The sequence below is a fragment of the Pseudophryne corroboree genome, chromosome 11 (genome assembly GCF_028390025.1).
Source record: "Pseudophryne corroboree isolate aPseCor3 chromosome 11, aPseCor3.hap2, whole genome shotgun sequence".
NCBI lineage: Eukaryota > Metazoa > Chordata > Amphibia > Anura > Myobatrachidae > Pseudophryne > Pseudophryne corroboree.
This window is the reverse complement of record NC_086454.1, coordinates 224,178,110-224,192,913: the sequence shown is the minus strand read 5'-3', so window position 1 is coordinate 224,192,913 and position 14,804 is coordinate 224,178,110. Positions and strand designations below refer to the sequence as shown.

At 50.8% G+C, this 14,804-nt stretch overlaps 1 protein-coding gene across 2 annotated transcripts in view; it reads right to left on the bottom strand.

The window, feature by feature from the left end:
* Window positions 1–14,804, bottom strand: part of TSNAXIP1 (translin associated factor X interacting protein 1) — a 485,291-nt gene that overhangs the window by 22,178 nt on the left and 448,309 nt on the right. For both annotated transcript variants that reach the window (XM_063945278.1, XM_063945277.1), the window contains one exon: window positions 8,227–8,350. In XM_063945278.1, coding sequence (XP_063801348.1) covers window positions 8,227–8,350 — 124 coding nt within the window. The remainder of the gene's footprint in view (window positions 1–8,226; window positions 8,351–14,804) is intronic.

Sequence of the window (14,804 nt, the reverse complement as noted above, 5' to 3'; positions counted from 1 at the left end):
ACAGGGTTTAAGGATATCCACGGCTGAGCACAGATAGTTAAATCAGACTGACTGAGGTACAAATTAAGGGCTGTGCAATTCCGTCTAATTAGAATTCTATTGCAGCAGGTAGTGTCTGTAGGTGATAGACACCTGTTAGCATTAGCGAGGATCCAAGTGCTGCGTCTGAGGATGCAGCCTCAGATCGCCATCGCAACGGCCGTAGGATCTGGACACCAGGGTCTAGAAAGTCTGCATCTGTGAACGACGTCATTCACAGACATATCACGTGGGCTGTGCAGCACAGCCGACGGCCAACATAGCTAAAGTTATATCGGCGCATCTGGCTGTGTACTAGCATTCCGCCACCTGTACACTTGCTGCAGGGGCTGACAAATTCAAATGCCCGCCCAGCTGGGTGTCCTGACTGATACATCAAGCAGCCTATCGGTAGTGTGTATACTTACCTGAATCGGACGCTCTGTCGGTGCGATCGCAGGTCCACCGACATGTCTGTGTGGTGTGTACACAGCCTGAGAATTGCAGGTAAAGAAGCCACAACTTTGGAGTTCCACCTGTACTGAAATTTGGCATCACCTATGCCACGCCCTTATTCATCTGCTGGTGGCAGAAGTCATCATTATCAGCAGTAAATGCACCAACATTATCACTGGTGCAAGAGTTCTGACTGAAGTCGAATGTATCTCTGAATACATTTACCTCTGAATAACCTGCATTTCTGTGAACAGAACAATTATCACTCTATTGCCAACCAACATGCTGAATCGCAAGTGAAGATAAAGGCGGGTACACTCTAGGCAATGTTTAAATGCCGGCTGTGAACGACTATCATTGAACGATATAGCATTCATTGATATACTGCGTACACACTGAATGTTATCTATCGACGATAATGTTCAGTGACGTCACCGCCGGCATCCCGAACATGCGGCACAGCACGACATTGAAGGGTTGAGCTGCATGCCAGCTCAATATTGGTGAACACTGAACGACAAGCAGGAGCGAGAATCATTTATCTTTCACCAATATTACCCACATACACACTGGACGATTTCAGACTAAAAATAAACAATAATGACATCTTGTTTATTTTTTAGGCAGAAATCGCCTAGTGTGTTAAGACTGAGATCTGTACAATTCTGAATTATCCATAATTCCTCTACATTGCACATGCAATGCGAGATGCATACCTAGGCAGGATTGCATTCACCACTAGATTGGGACCATAGGTGGAGATTTAAGGGGGGTACACACTAGGCGATTTTAGCCTAAAAAAAAACGAGATTTATGGTAAGAACTTACCGTTGTTAAACCTTTTTCTGCAAGGTACACTGGGCTCCACAGGGAATTACATTGGGGTGTAGAGTAGGATCTTGATCCGAGGCACCAACAGGCTCAAAGCTTTGACTGTTCCCAGAATGTCTAGCGCCGCCTCCTCTATAACCCCGCCTCCGTGCACAGGAGCTCAGTTTTTGCTAACCAGTCCAATGCAGTAGCAGGTAAAAGAGACAGCAACAGTTAATAGCCACTAACACCACACACTCACGACAGGAGAGGGTGTCAGCGGCTAATGCCATACCAACCCAAAGAAGCTAAGTGCGTCAGGGTGGGCGCCCCGTTTTCTGCTGTGGGGTACACTGGGCTCCACAGGGAATGACATTGGGGATGTCCTAAAGCAGTTCTTTATGGGAGGGGACGCACTGTAGCGGGCACAAGAACCCGGCGTCCAAAGGAAGCATTCTGGGAGGCGGAAGCATCGAAGGCATAGAACCTTATGAATGTGTTCACTGTGGACCACGTAGCCACCTTGCACAATTGTTCAAGGGTCGCACCACGGCGGGCCGCCCAAGAAGGTCCAATAGACAGAGTAGAATGGGCCTTGATGGTAGCAGGAGCTGGAAGGTCAGCCTTTACATGAGCATGTGCAATCACCATTCTAATCCATCTGGCCAGGGTCTGCTTGTGAGCAGGCCAGCCACGTTTGTGAAAACCAAACAGAACCAAGAGAGAATCCGACTTCCTGATGGAGGCAGTTCTCTTCACGTAGATACGGAGAGCCCGTACCACATCCAAAGACCGCTCTTTGGAAGAAAATTCAGGAGAGGCAAAGGCCGGAACCACAATCTCCTGATTAAGGGTGAATACCCGGGACATGTTCTAAGAACTGCCCGATCATGGTGAAAAATCAGATATGGTGACCTACAAGACAAGGCACCCAAATCCGACACCCGTCTAGCAGAGGCAATAGCCAGCAGAAACAAAACCTTAAGAGAAAGCCACTTAAGGTCTGCAGATTCAAGAGGCTCAAACGGAGACCCTTGCAACGCCTCCAAAACCACCGACAAGTCCCAAGGGGCCACAGGCGTGATATAGAGAGGTTGAATCCACAACACACCCTGAGTGAACGTATGAACATCAGGTAAAGTTGCAATTTTTCTCTGGAACCAAATAGGCAAGGCAGAAATATGAACCTTAATGGAGGCCAGACGAAGGCCCAAGTCTAGGCCCTGTTGTAGAAATGCCAAAACTTTGGCCGTAATAAACTTGTAAGCATCATGATTGTTAGATGCACACCAAGCAAAGTAAGAATTCCAGACCCTATGGTAAATCCGAGCAGAAGCCGGTTTCCGGGCCTTCAACATAGTTTGAATGACCGCCTCAGAAAAACCTTTGGCCCTCAAGACGGAAGCTTCAAGGGCCACGTCGTCAAAGCCAACCAGGCTAAATCCTGATATACACAGGAGCCCTGAATGAGGAGATCTGGGCGCTACGGAAGTAGAAGGGGACGCTCTATTGAGAGACCCTGAAGGTCTGAGAACCAGTGCCATCTGGGCCACGCTGGAGCGATCAGAAGTTGGATTCCTCCTTCTTGCTTGAACTTATTACTCTGGGCAGAAGTCACACCGGAAGGAACACGTTCAGCAGCCGAAAGTTCAATGGAATTGCCAGTGCGTCCACAAACGCTGCTTGAGGATCCCTTGTCCTTGCTCCGCAGAGTGGAACCTTGTGATTGTGTCGAGACGCCATCAGGTCCACATCTGGAAGGCCCCACTTGTCCACGAGGAGTTGAAACACTTCTGGATGGAGGCTCCACTCTCCGGCGTGTAAGTCCTGACGACTGAGAAAATACGCTTCCCAATTGAGGACCCCCGGAATGAACACTGCCGATATGGCTGTCAGATGGCGTTCTGCCCACTGAAGAATCCGTGATACTTCCCTCATTGCCATGCGGCTTTGAGTGCCGCCTTGATAATTGATGTATGCCACCATTGTGGAGTTGTCCGACTGCACTTGAACAGGTCTGTTCTGTATTAAATGCTGGGCCAAGTTCAATTAGTTTAACTCCGCCCGCAATTCCAGAATATTTTTTGGGAGGAGAGACTCCTCCTTGGTCCACCGACCCTGAAGGGAGTATTGCTCCAACACCGCGCCCCAACCCCTCAGACTGGCGTCCGTCATCAGAAGGACCCAGTTGGAGATCCAGAAGGGATGACCCCTGCTCAATCGTTGGTCCTGAAGCCACCAGCACAGTGACAGACGGACCTCCGGAGACAATGCGATCATTTGAGACCTGATCCAGTGAGGAAGGCTATCCCACTTGACAAGAATCAGCCTCTGGAGAGGACGGGAATGGAATTGAGCGTACTCCACCATGTCGAAAGCCGACATCATGAAACCTAGCACTTACATTGTCGAATGTATCAACACTTGCGGACAAGATAGGAAGCAACGAATCCTGTCTTGAAGCTACAGGACTTTCTCCTGAGACAAGAACAACTGCTGGTTGTGCGTGTCCAACAACGCCTCCAGGTGCACCATGCTCTGAGCAGGGACCAGGAAGGATTTCTTCCAGTTGATGAGCCAACTGTGGGCTTGCAGAAATTGGATAGTCCGATCCAGATGACGTAGGAGAATCTCTGGGGAATTTGCCAGGATCAACAAGTCGTCCAAGTACGGTAGGATCCTGTCCCCTTGACGATGGAGTACAGCCGTCATTACCGCCATAACCTTGGTGAAGACTCGCGGAGCCGTGGTCAAACCAAAAGGTAACACCCCAAACTGGTAATGGAGGTTGCCAACTGCAAACCTCAGGTACTGCTGATGCAACACTGCAATGGGAATATGCAGGTAAGCATCCTGTATGTCAAGTGAGACCATATAGTCCCCAGGCTCCAAAGCCAGAACAATAGAGCGAAGAGTTTCCATACGAGACCTTCACAAACTTGTTCAAGGACTTGAGATTGAGAATGGGCCGGGAAGACCCATTTGGTTTCGGGACTAGGAACAGCGGTGAATAGAACCCCTTGCCTCTCTGAGCCAGTGGCACCTGTACTACCACTCCTGTTATGAGGAGGGACTGTACCACCGAATGAAGAGTGTTTGCCTTCACCTGATCCAAAGGGACGTCTGTCAGGCAAAATCAATGAGGCGGCCGATTCTTGAAGGATATGGCATAACCTCGAGTGACGACTTCCCGTACCCAGGCATCGGAAGTGGTCTTCAACCATCCCTGGGTAAACCCTAGAAGTCGGCCCACCACCCTGGGATCTCCCAGAGGGAGGCCCGCCCCGTCATGCGGCAGGCTTGTCAGTTTTGGAAGCAGGCTGATGGGCAACCCAGGCCCGTTTGGGTTTGGGCTTATTGGGTTTGGAAGTGCAAACCTGTTTTGGGTACGCCTGACCTTTTGCTTTCCCTGAAGGATGAAAGGAGCAAAAGAAAGTACTCAGCCTTCGGCACCGAAGGAGCAGTACTAGGAAGACATGCTGTTTTAGCAGATGCTAAGTCAGCCACTATCTTGTCAAGGTTTTCTCCGAATAGAATGTCTCCTTTGAAGGGGAGTACCTCCAGGGTTTTCTTAGAGTCCAGATCCACAGACCAGGACCGTAACCAGAGAATTCGGCGAGCCCAAATGGACGTAGTAGAAGCCTTGGTCGCCAGAATACCAGTAACAATATACGACAGGCATTGTCTAGCATTGGAAGGCAACTCCGCCCACGCTTCCACAGATTCTGTAGCCCATGTTGCTGCAATAGTGGGCCTATGCACCGCACCGTTTAGGGTGTAGATTGCCTTCAAATAACCCTCCACACGCTTGGCTCTCTCAAGGACGTGACAGTAGTTACAGGGGTGGGGTAGTATACTCCTGATGAAGTCCAGGCTTGATATGCCATAAGGACGAAACGCGTTGAGGAACAGAGACCGAACTGTATCTACTACACATCAGATAAGCTATTTTTACATTATTTTGATGTACGGGTATTTGCTTTGTTTTTTAACAATTAAACTGGTGTTAAAACTTTATTACACTATTTCGGCTACCTTCTTTCTTTTCATTGGTGATCATTGAGCATTAGAAGTACCATGAGGTTCTGGAGCTGAAGGGAGAAATCTATCCAGTTCGGGAATTCCCATTTTGAGAGCGGGATGGTACTTGCGTTTTTCTAAGGGTGTTATTGAACTGGTGGAGGTTTTCATTTGAAGGATCCTAATATACTGCACTAGTAGGCGCTATTTTAACCTTCTTTCTAGATCCATCAAAACAGACCGACTGAACACCGGTCACCTGGATTACGGCTGCCACCCTGTCAGAGGGAGTGTGGATTGGAGACAGAGAGATTGGACATTACCACTGTCTCTGGACTAAGACTCTCTTTATTTTCACTCATTTGGTGTAGCGCTAACTACCACCTTTTCACCAATATATATATATATATATATATATATATATATATATATAATATGAGGTGAGCGGGTTCGGTTTTACTCGGTTTTACTCAGATTTACTCTTTTCTCAAAACGGCATCTTATTGGCTCACGGATGTCTCGTGTTTTGAATAGCCAATAAGATGCCGATTTGAGAACCGAGTAAATCCGTGTAAAACCCGAACCCGCTCATCTCTAATATATATATATATATATATATATATATACACACACACACACACACTGTCACGCACACACTATATATGAACACACATGCACACATATCTCTACGTGTATATATGTACATATAAATAGTATATATATATATACAGTATATATATTATATACACACACAGATATACGTCTGCATATATATATATACAAATTATAATTAATTACATATATACAGTATATATATATATATATATATAAATTATAATATAAATTACATATATACAGTATATATCAGTCTCTGCCCACGTGTTTGGCTCCACCCCCCTCTGGAAACCCCCTCCTCCAAATCCTGCGTTTGCCCCTGTATCCCCCTGCTGGGCTTCACCACCGGGTACTGGGGGCTTAGTAAAACGGTTTTATGAGAGAAAACCGACCTGTGCCCATGCCCTGATGGTCTAGTGGGGTCCCTGTACTACCACAGTGTCCACGCCAGCGCGCGCGGCCCGCCTCCCACCGGCCGCGCAGGATCGCGATTTACAGCGGGTCCCGTTGAGGGGACCCCTTACCTCCTCTCTGAGTGCGGCCACGCGATATGGGAGAGCAGCGGTCGTGTGTGTGACTAACAAGGAAGAAAACTGGAGGTTCCGCTGTAGGTACCCGGCAACCAGGGCGCGGGAGTGAACAGCGCCGCTGGGGGAGGTGATGGAGCTGCAGCAGGAGATGTCTGACTGACATCTAACAAAGTCAGTGTCTCTGCTGCAGCCCTTGAAGTCTTCAAAATTCTTTAAAAGCTTCTCTCAGGGCTGCTGGAGCAGCCCCCTTGTTAAGTGCCTGCTTACTGCATGGCACCAACTACAAAACTGAGCTCCTGTGCACGGAGGCGGGGTTATAGAGGAGGCGGCGCTAGGCATTCTGGGAACAGTCAAAGTTTTGAGCCTGTTGGTGCCTTGGATCAAGATCCTACTCTACACCCCAATGTCATTCCCTGTGGAGCCCAGTGTACCCCGCAGCAGAAATAAACTATAACGACTTAAATGTTGTTACCGTTTATTTGTAGGCTTATATCGTCCAGTGTGTAAGGGGGCAGTATTGGTGACCGATGAACGATGTGCGCACCCGCACGCCATTCAGCGATCACCAATATTGAGCTGACATGCAGCTCAACCCGTCAATGTCAGGTTGAGCTGCATGTTCAGGAATGCCGGCGGTGAAGTCACTGAATGTTATCGTTTAACTATATAACGTTCAGTGTGTACGCATTATATCGTTGAGCGCTATATCGTTCAACAATATAGTTGTTCACCGCTGGCAATTCCCTGTCGCGTAGTGTTTACCCGCCTTTACCAAATCTTGGAGCTAAATTACCAACCAATCAGCTTTTGTCATTTTACAGACTGTGCTAGAAAAATAACATTTAAGGAGCTGATTGTTTGGAACTTTATCTCTTTGCAATTTATCTCTCTCCAAAATGTGAAACATTTTCCCAGTCTGTAATCACCAAATAAGAAAACGACTATTGCATGCAGTATATTTTGCCAAAATTTTAAGCATGCATGATTTTCAATTCTCCATTTGTAATGTTCACCTAATCATTTACAAAACAGTAATACAGAAATATAACGGTTTATAGCTTGTAATTAATATATTAATAACTTTCACAGCAATTATTAGTTGTCAATTGTCATTGGGTTGTATAACTAATATTTATATATTTATTACCAGTTATTTATATAGCACACACATATTCCGCAGAGCTTTACAGAGAATATTTGGCCATTCACATCGGTCCCTGCCCCAGTGGAGCTTACAATCTATATTCCCTATCACATGTACATGCACACACATTCATACTAGGGTTAATTTTGTTGGGATCCAATTGACCTACCAGTATATTTTTGGGATTGTGGGAGGAAACCAGAGTCCCAGAGGAAACCCATGCAAGTACGGGGAGAATATACAAACTCCACACAGGTAGAGCCATGGTGGGAATCGAACCCATGACCTCAGTGCTGTGAGGCAGTAATGCTAACCATTACACCATCCGTACTGCCCATATATATATAGCGCCAGGTTGCTGTGAATCGCACAACTGCACAATGCTGCACTTTGTGCCACTGGCAATAGCGGGTAGGACAACAATTCACCACAAATTCACCACAATTCACAATTTGAGTAATCAAGCCTACGGATGGCCCACTTCACTGGAGAGGCTGGTCAACTTACTAGGGAGTCCAGAACATCCTGGGGACTATGAAAATATCTTATAAACAATATTTGCTTTTACTTAGTTGTATACAGTATATAGTTTAAACTTTTGTCTAATCCTTAATGGTAATAATTAACAGTCACCTCAGTGAACAAAGACTTATAAGGAATGTTTCCATCCTCTGGATTAATTTTGGAGTCTGCAATATCTAAAATCTCCTGCATTTCATTTGCACTTTTCAGGGGAAAGACTTTCTCAAGTTGCAACCTGTAGGGAAGAAATAATAAATGGTAAATGCGCACGTGTTACAACAAATATCCTATTCCAGGTTACCTTTGTACAAAGGGGATTTGTATGAAATGATAGGAAATATGCATTGATAAGGGCCAGTTAAATAGCAGAAAAACTGCGCCAATTTCACTAAGATAACTTTATAGTACACTGATATCTATACATACACAAAGTTGGATAGAGTGTGTGTGTGACGGGGGGAGGGGCAGTCAGGAACTGCTCCGACACAACCACAGAACTTTTGTCCAGGGTCAATTCTGCTTGTCTCCAGCCTCCGCACCCTGCCCAATCAGCTACTTTCAACAGCTGTTATGAACCTACCATAATTTAGTACTGCCAAAGTGACCAATAGGGCGGTAGAAGGGTGGGAGTAAGAATTTGTGTGAAGGATTATGTAGGGAGGTGAGAGACAGAGGGGAGGCATGGAAAAGGGAGATGGACAGGGTGGTAAGCCAATGACTTGTCACGATGCTACTGCTGGCAGCGTACAGAGCCGGATTAAGGGGGGGGCCCAGGGGGTCAGTACCCCGGGCCCCCCATCATAAGGGGCCCCCCTACCAAAGCTGCTCTGTCCCGCTCTGATACAGGCAGCAATCTCCAGCCTCCACCGCCAGCAGCAGTGGAGGCTAGAGATTGTTGCCTGTATCAGTCCCTGACCCGTGCTGCCCGTGAGGAGGGAGCCGCACGCACAGTCGTAAGCGAGACACTGCACGCCCGCTGGCAGTGCGGAATCCTCCTTCCCCGGGAGTCTTTCTCCTCCCCGCTGCTTTGTGTGCGTGCGGGGGGGGGTGGGTCGGGTCGGGGGTCGTCCAAAGTTTTTTTTTTAAATGGCCATGGTCCTACGGCCGACACTCGGAGCCCCGCCCCCTCACGACCGTGTGCCGCAATTCACGTCAGAATGGTAAACTTTGCCCCTGGCTCCCTCCCAGCAATATGTCCTGCGGCATCCTCACCCCTTTCCTCAGGGCAGGCTTCAGTGAGTGTAAGTGTGCACACAGTTTGTGTTCTATATGTGTGTGTGTGTTTGTGTGTATATGTATTTGTGTATATGTTCTATTCGTTTATATGTATGTGTGTATATTTTGCTATATGTGCACATGTGTTTTATGTGTATGTATTTGTGTGTATGTGGGTGTCTATGTGTGCATTTGTGTATATGTGTTCTATGTAACGTGTGTGTGTGTGTATTATATACTGTGTATGTAATATATATATATATATATATATATATATATACATACACACACACACACACACACACACACACACGTGCGTGCATCAAAGGAAACCCCCTTCCCAATCCTGCGTTTGCCCCTGCGGGGGGAGGTTGCTGGTGGGGGCCCCCCTGTCTTTGGTGCCCTGGGCCCCCCGAGGGCTTAATCCGGCCCTGGCAGCGTAGGCTGGAGATGAGCAGAGTCAGTCCCTGCGCTGCCTGAGAGGAGGCTCTACAGACTGCTTCCATTGCAGGACTGCGACTGATAAAAAGGTAAAATATGTAATGTATTACAGTGTGTATGAAAGACTGACTGATTATACTAAAGTAGTACTGTATATTAGTATCAAAGTCTGTGTTTCTGCATAAATAACAAAATGAATCAAAACAGCATCTGTGGTAATACATTTGAAATGCAAAAATTGCTATTCATTAAAATTAGCTAATTAATAATCTTAGCTACACATTTGAAGTTGAAAATAATAGAATGACAAATATACAGTGAGGAAGTTGGATAATAAGATCTTTGTTGCATAATCAATATTGGTGAAACAGTAAATAGCATAATCAAAATGTAATAATAACGTTTTGATGAATAGAAGAAAGAGATTTATGGTAAGAACTTACCATTGTTAAATCACTTTCTGTGAGGTACACTAGGCTCCACAGGGAATTACATTGGGGTGTAGAGTAGGATCTTGATCTGAGGCACCAACAGGCTCAAAGCTTTGACTGTTCCCAGAATGCATAGCGCCGCCTCCTCTATAACCCCGCCTCTGTGCACAGGAGCTCAGTTATTGTTAAACAGTCCAATGCAGTAGCAGGTAAAAGAGAGACAACTGTTAGTAGCCACATACACCACATTCTCACGAAAGGAGAAAGTGTCAGCGGCTAATACCATACCAACCCAAAGAAGCTAAGTGCGTCAGGGTGGGCGCCCTGTGGAGCCCAGTGTACCTCTCAGAAAGATATTTAACAATGGTAAGTTCTTACCACAAACCTTGTTTTCTGCTGTGGGGTACACTGGGTTCCACAGGGAATGACATTTGAGATGTCCTAAAGCAGTTCCTTATGGGAGGGGAGGCACTGTAGCGGGCACAAGAACCCGGCGTCCAAAGGAAGCATCCTGGGAGGCGGAAGTATCGAAGGCATAAAACCCACTGAGGACCACGTAGCCGCCTTGCACAATTGTTCAAGGGTCGCACCACGGCGGGCTGCCCAAGAAGGTCCAACCAACCGAGTAGAATGGGCCTTTATGGTAGCAGGAGCTAGAAGGCCAGCCTGTATATAAGCATGTGCAATTGTGAAGGGGATTGCCCCCTTCCCCTCCACGTCGCGACGGGCGGCGGCGCGGCGGGCAAGTCCCAGTCTGGAGGGGCTTGCATCCGAAAGAATTCAAGCCCCTCCAATCACAGCGGCGCATTTCAAACGGCGCGCCAAGCGCGAGCCAATCAGGGCTCGCGCCTTGGCCGCCAATCAGAGCTCGCCGCGGCGAGCCAATCGGGGCTCGCCGCGTCATAGCTCCGCCCGCTCCCGGCGCCATATAAGAGGCGCTGCGGAGCGGGACGAGTCAGTCGGGCGGCGGACGGCGACGGAAGAAGAGCTCCAACGGGAGAAGACGACGGCAGAGCGGCGGAAGAAGACAGTGGCGGAACAGAAGAAGACGTCGGCGGAACGGAAGAAGACGTCGGCGGAGCTGAATAGGAAGACAGAAGACGGCGACCAGCGGCGGAAGTCCGGCGGAGAGTGCTGCAGCGTGTGGAGAGCAAAAGAGCTAACGAAGCTCCCCGCTGCAGCCTCTCCCTCCGCGACAGGTAGGCGGCCCTGGGCCACCTCTACCTACCTTTAGCTCCACACTAGACCACCAGGGACAGGCGTTAGGCCTGCGGGTGCAACCAGGCCCTCGGCCTGTGCCCACGGTAGGCAGGCCTTAGGCCTGAGCCCTCTTCTGGCCTTAGGCCTGCGCCCTCTTCTGGCCCTAGGCCTGAGTCCTCCAGGCCTCCGGCCTGCGCCCCTTCAGGCCTCTGGCCTGAGCCCTCCTCCAGGCCTCTGGCCTGCGCCCCACCAGGCCTCCGGCCTGCGCTCCCCCTCCAGGCCTCCGGCCTGCGCTCCCCCTCCAGGCCTCCTGCCTGCGCTCCCCCTCCAGGCCTCCTGCCTGCGCTCCCCCTCCAGGCCTCCGGCCTGCGCTCCCCCTCCAGGCCTCCTGCCTGTGCTCCCCCTCCAGGCCTCCTGCCTGCGCTCCCCCTCCAGGCCTCCGGCCTGTGCCCACCCCAGGCCTCCGGCCTGTGCCCCTCACCCAGGCTCCTGCCTGCGCCCCTCACCCAGGCTCCTGCCTGCGCCCCTCCGGCTGGAAGTGGGCTGTGCAGCAGCTCTTGAGGGATCAGTGGCTGTTGTTTGAAGCCGACCGGCCCCACGCGGTGTATGGCCCAGGGGATTAGAAGTGTGGAGTAACGTTCCCGTCCCACACGTCGCCATCCCCCGGCCGTCGGGGGTGGGCCACCGTCTGCTTCAGACCCCCGTCCTTCATTGTGAGCCAAAGGCACCGGCCGGTGTCCAACATCGGGAAGGTAGGACTGGTAAATCGGGATATACTGTTGGGCCGGGGAATTGTTCCACTGACTTGCCGGGTAGTGAACGTGATTAATTAGTCCGGTCTCTGTTTGATTGGGATAGAACCAGTAGCCTCCAGTTGTTTAAGTTAGTTTGTTTAGGCAGGCGTAGTTGGCTGTATCGTTGTTAGCCGTAGAGTAGCCTGCAGGTAGGGAGGCTGTTCTTCTTGCCCCAACAGGAGCGGAGAGGTGCGACAATCAAGGTGACCCGCAAGTTGGAAGTGAGTATCACCCTGTGCCTGTCTGTCTGTCTGTCATTCCCCCTCCCTGTGTACCGGTCGGGAGGGTTTGCTCGCGGACGCGAGGACCCCCCTCTCACCACACAACGTGCGAGAGTGCGAGTGTGTGAGAATTGGGTAGCTGAGGCCTATTGGCCAGTGATGACCTTCCGCCCAGCCGGTGAAGGTCGCGGCTACCCCTGACGTGTCCCGTACTCTAGGCGGAGGTCGGGCGTACGTCTCAACCGGCATATCCCTCTCTTTCCAGACCCCCGTCGTCCGCGGTGAGGTGGTGTTCGCGCTGGTGCCTGGTCCGGAGGGCGGAGTCCCTACGCATCTGGATATCGTCTGTGACGGCGTTGCACAGGTGGGTGAAGTGACGACACCTGCACAGCGGCAGGCAGTACATCCTTGTTAGGCCTGCCACATTTGGCGTAGTCGGCAGGATGGACGAGGATCGGTCACTACCCGCAGCCGAGAAGCCATGGACAGATGCGCCGAAACAACGCACTCGGAGAGGCTCGACTGCCAGCTCCACTGATGTGGTACCGAGGGTAGAGGGCGACGAGCGACGAGGGTCATCGCGTCGACTCAACGTCGGACCAGCCCTCGCCCACCTACCCCGATACGACGGTCGTAATATGACCTTAGAGGACTGGAAGGCCCGACTAGAGGCGACGTTCCTCATCTATCGGGTGCCCGACGACCTGCAGGTGCCCCTCGCCCTGAATTCTCTGGAAGGCGAGGCTCGTCGGACAATTCTTTTACGAACCGACGATGAACGCGAGGAACTGGAGGAGATCTATAGTATCCTGGGGGACATCTATGGGGACACCTCCTCGGCGGGGACCCTCCGGCAGCGTCTGTTTGGTCGGTTCCAGAGGGAGGACGAGTCCATTCCCCAGTATGCCAACGCACTCCAGGAGATGATGGGAGAAGTACGTCGGAAAGACCCCGATGGGTTTGGGGCACTCACCAACACTAGTCAGATACTGCGAGATCAGTTCGCCATGGGACTCAGGAATGTGCCCCTGAGGCAAGTAATGCTGGATAAGATATCCCAAGATGACACCCTGACCTTCCATCAGGTGGAAATCGACGCCGTAGCCAGGGACCGCAATGCCAATTACGGGCCACACGCTGTCTTTCCCCAGTGGGTGCAGCCGATCTCCGCGCCCGTGGCTAGCAGGGAGACCAACCCATTAGAGACCTGTGTGCAAGACCTGAAAGAGGCCTTTCTCCGGGTGACCAAAGAGATGAGGGAAGAGGTCTCCCAGCTGAGGGAGGAGGTGTACTGGCGTGACCAGCGGGGCACGGAGTCCCGTGAGCGGGACACCAGGCGGCCCCGTGGACGAAGCACGGGACCCGACGGCCGTCCGGGAGAGGGCCGAGGCATATTGCACGGACCTGTACCGAAGCAATCCCGGAGGCGCAGTTAAACTGACCTCCCTCGCGGTAACGGGACCACCCGTGGGGGAGAGCGATGAGGGGAGATCAGCCATTAACGAACAGGCTGAATTGGTAGGAGAGTGTCCCGTGGTAGTCAGCCGCCTCGGTGGGAAAGACCAGTCCTGCCTGTTGGATACCGGCTCTCAAGTATCCACCATTTCCGAGGCCTGTTTCCTTGAACACTACGCCCACCTCAAAAGTGAGGTGTCCGAGAGCTTCATTACCCTCACGGCAGCTAATAACCTACCCATCCCCGTGGTGGGGGTGGTGTGGATGGAAATGGTGGTTTGTGGCCGAGAGCTGGGTAGGAAGGGGCTGCTGGTAGTCAGCAGCCCGGGGCTGAGCCATGGCCCAGTGATCCTCGGGATGAATGTACTCCGACATCTCGACCAGCTCTTGTTCCAGGAAAATGGGCCACACTATTGGAAGAATCTGGGAGTCCGGCGCACCCTGGACCTGGCCAGTGGGTACTGGCAAGTGCCGGTAGCTCCCCAGGATAGGGAGAAGACCGCATTCGTTACTCCCATGGGGTTGTTCGAATTTTGCCGTATGCCGTTTGGGTTGAACAATGCGCCCGCCACATTCCAGCGGATGATGGAGAGGTGCTTGGGAGACTTGAACTTTGAAGCTCTGCTGATTTACTTGGACGACATCATCGTGTTCGCCGCAACCTTGGAGGAACACTTTGCTCGACTCGACCTGGTTCTTCAACGGTTGGAGGCGTACGGCCTGAAACTCAAGCCCCGGAAGTGTCACCTGTTGAAATCCAGTTTGGAGTACCTCGGGCACGTGGTGTCACGCGATGGGGTGTACCCGACCCCCAGCAAGGTGGCGGCCGTCCAGGAATGGAAGGTGCCCACCACTGTCACGGAATTGCGGGCATTCCTGGGTTTGGTGGGGTACTACCGACGCTTCATCAAGGATTTCGCCCGGATTGCGGA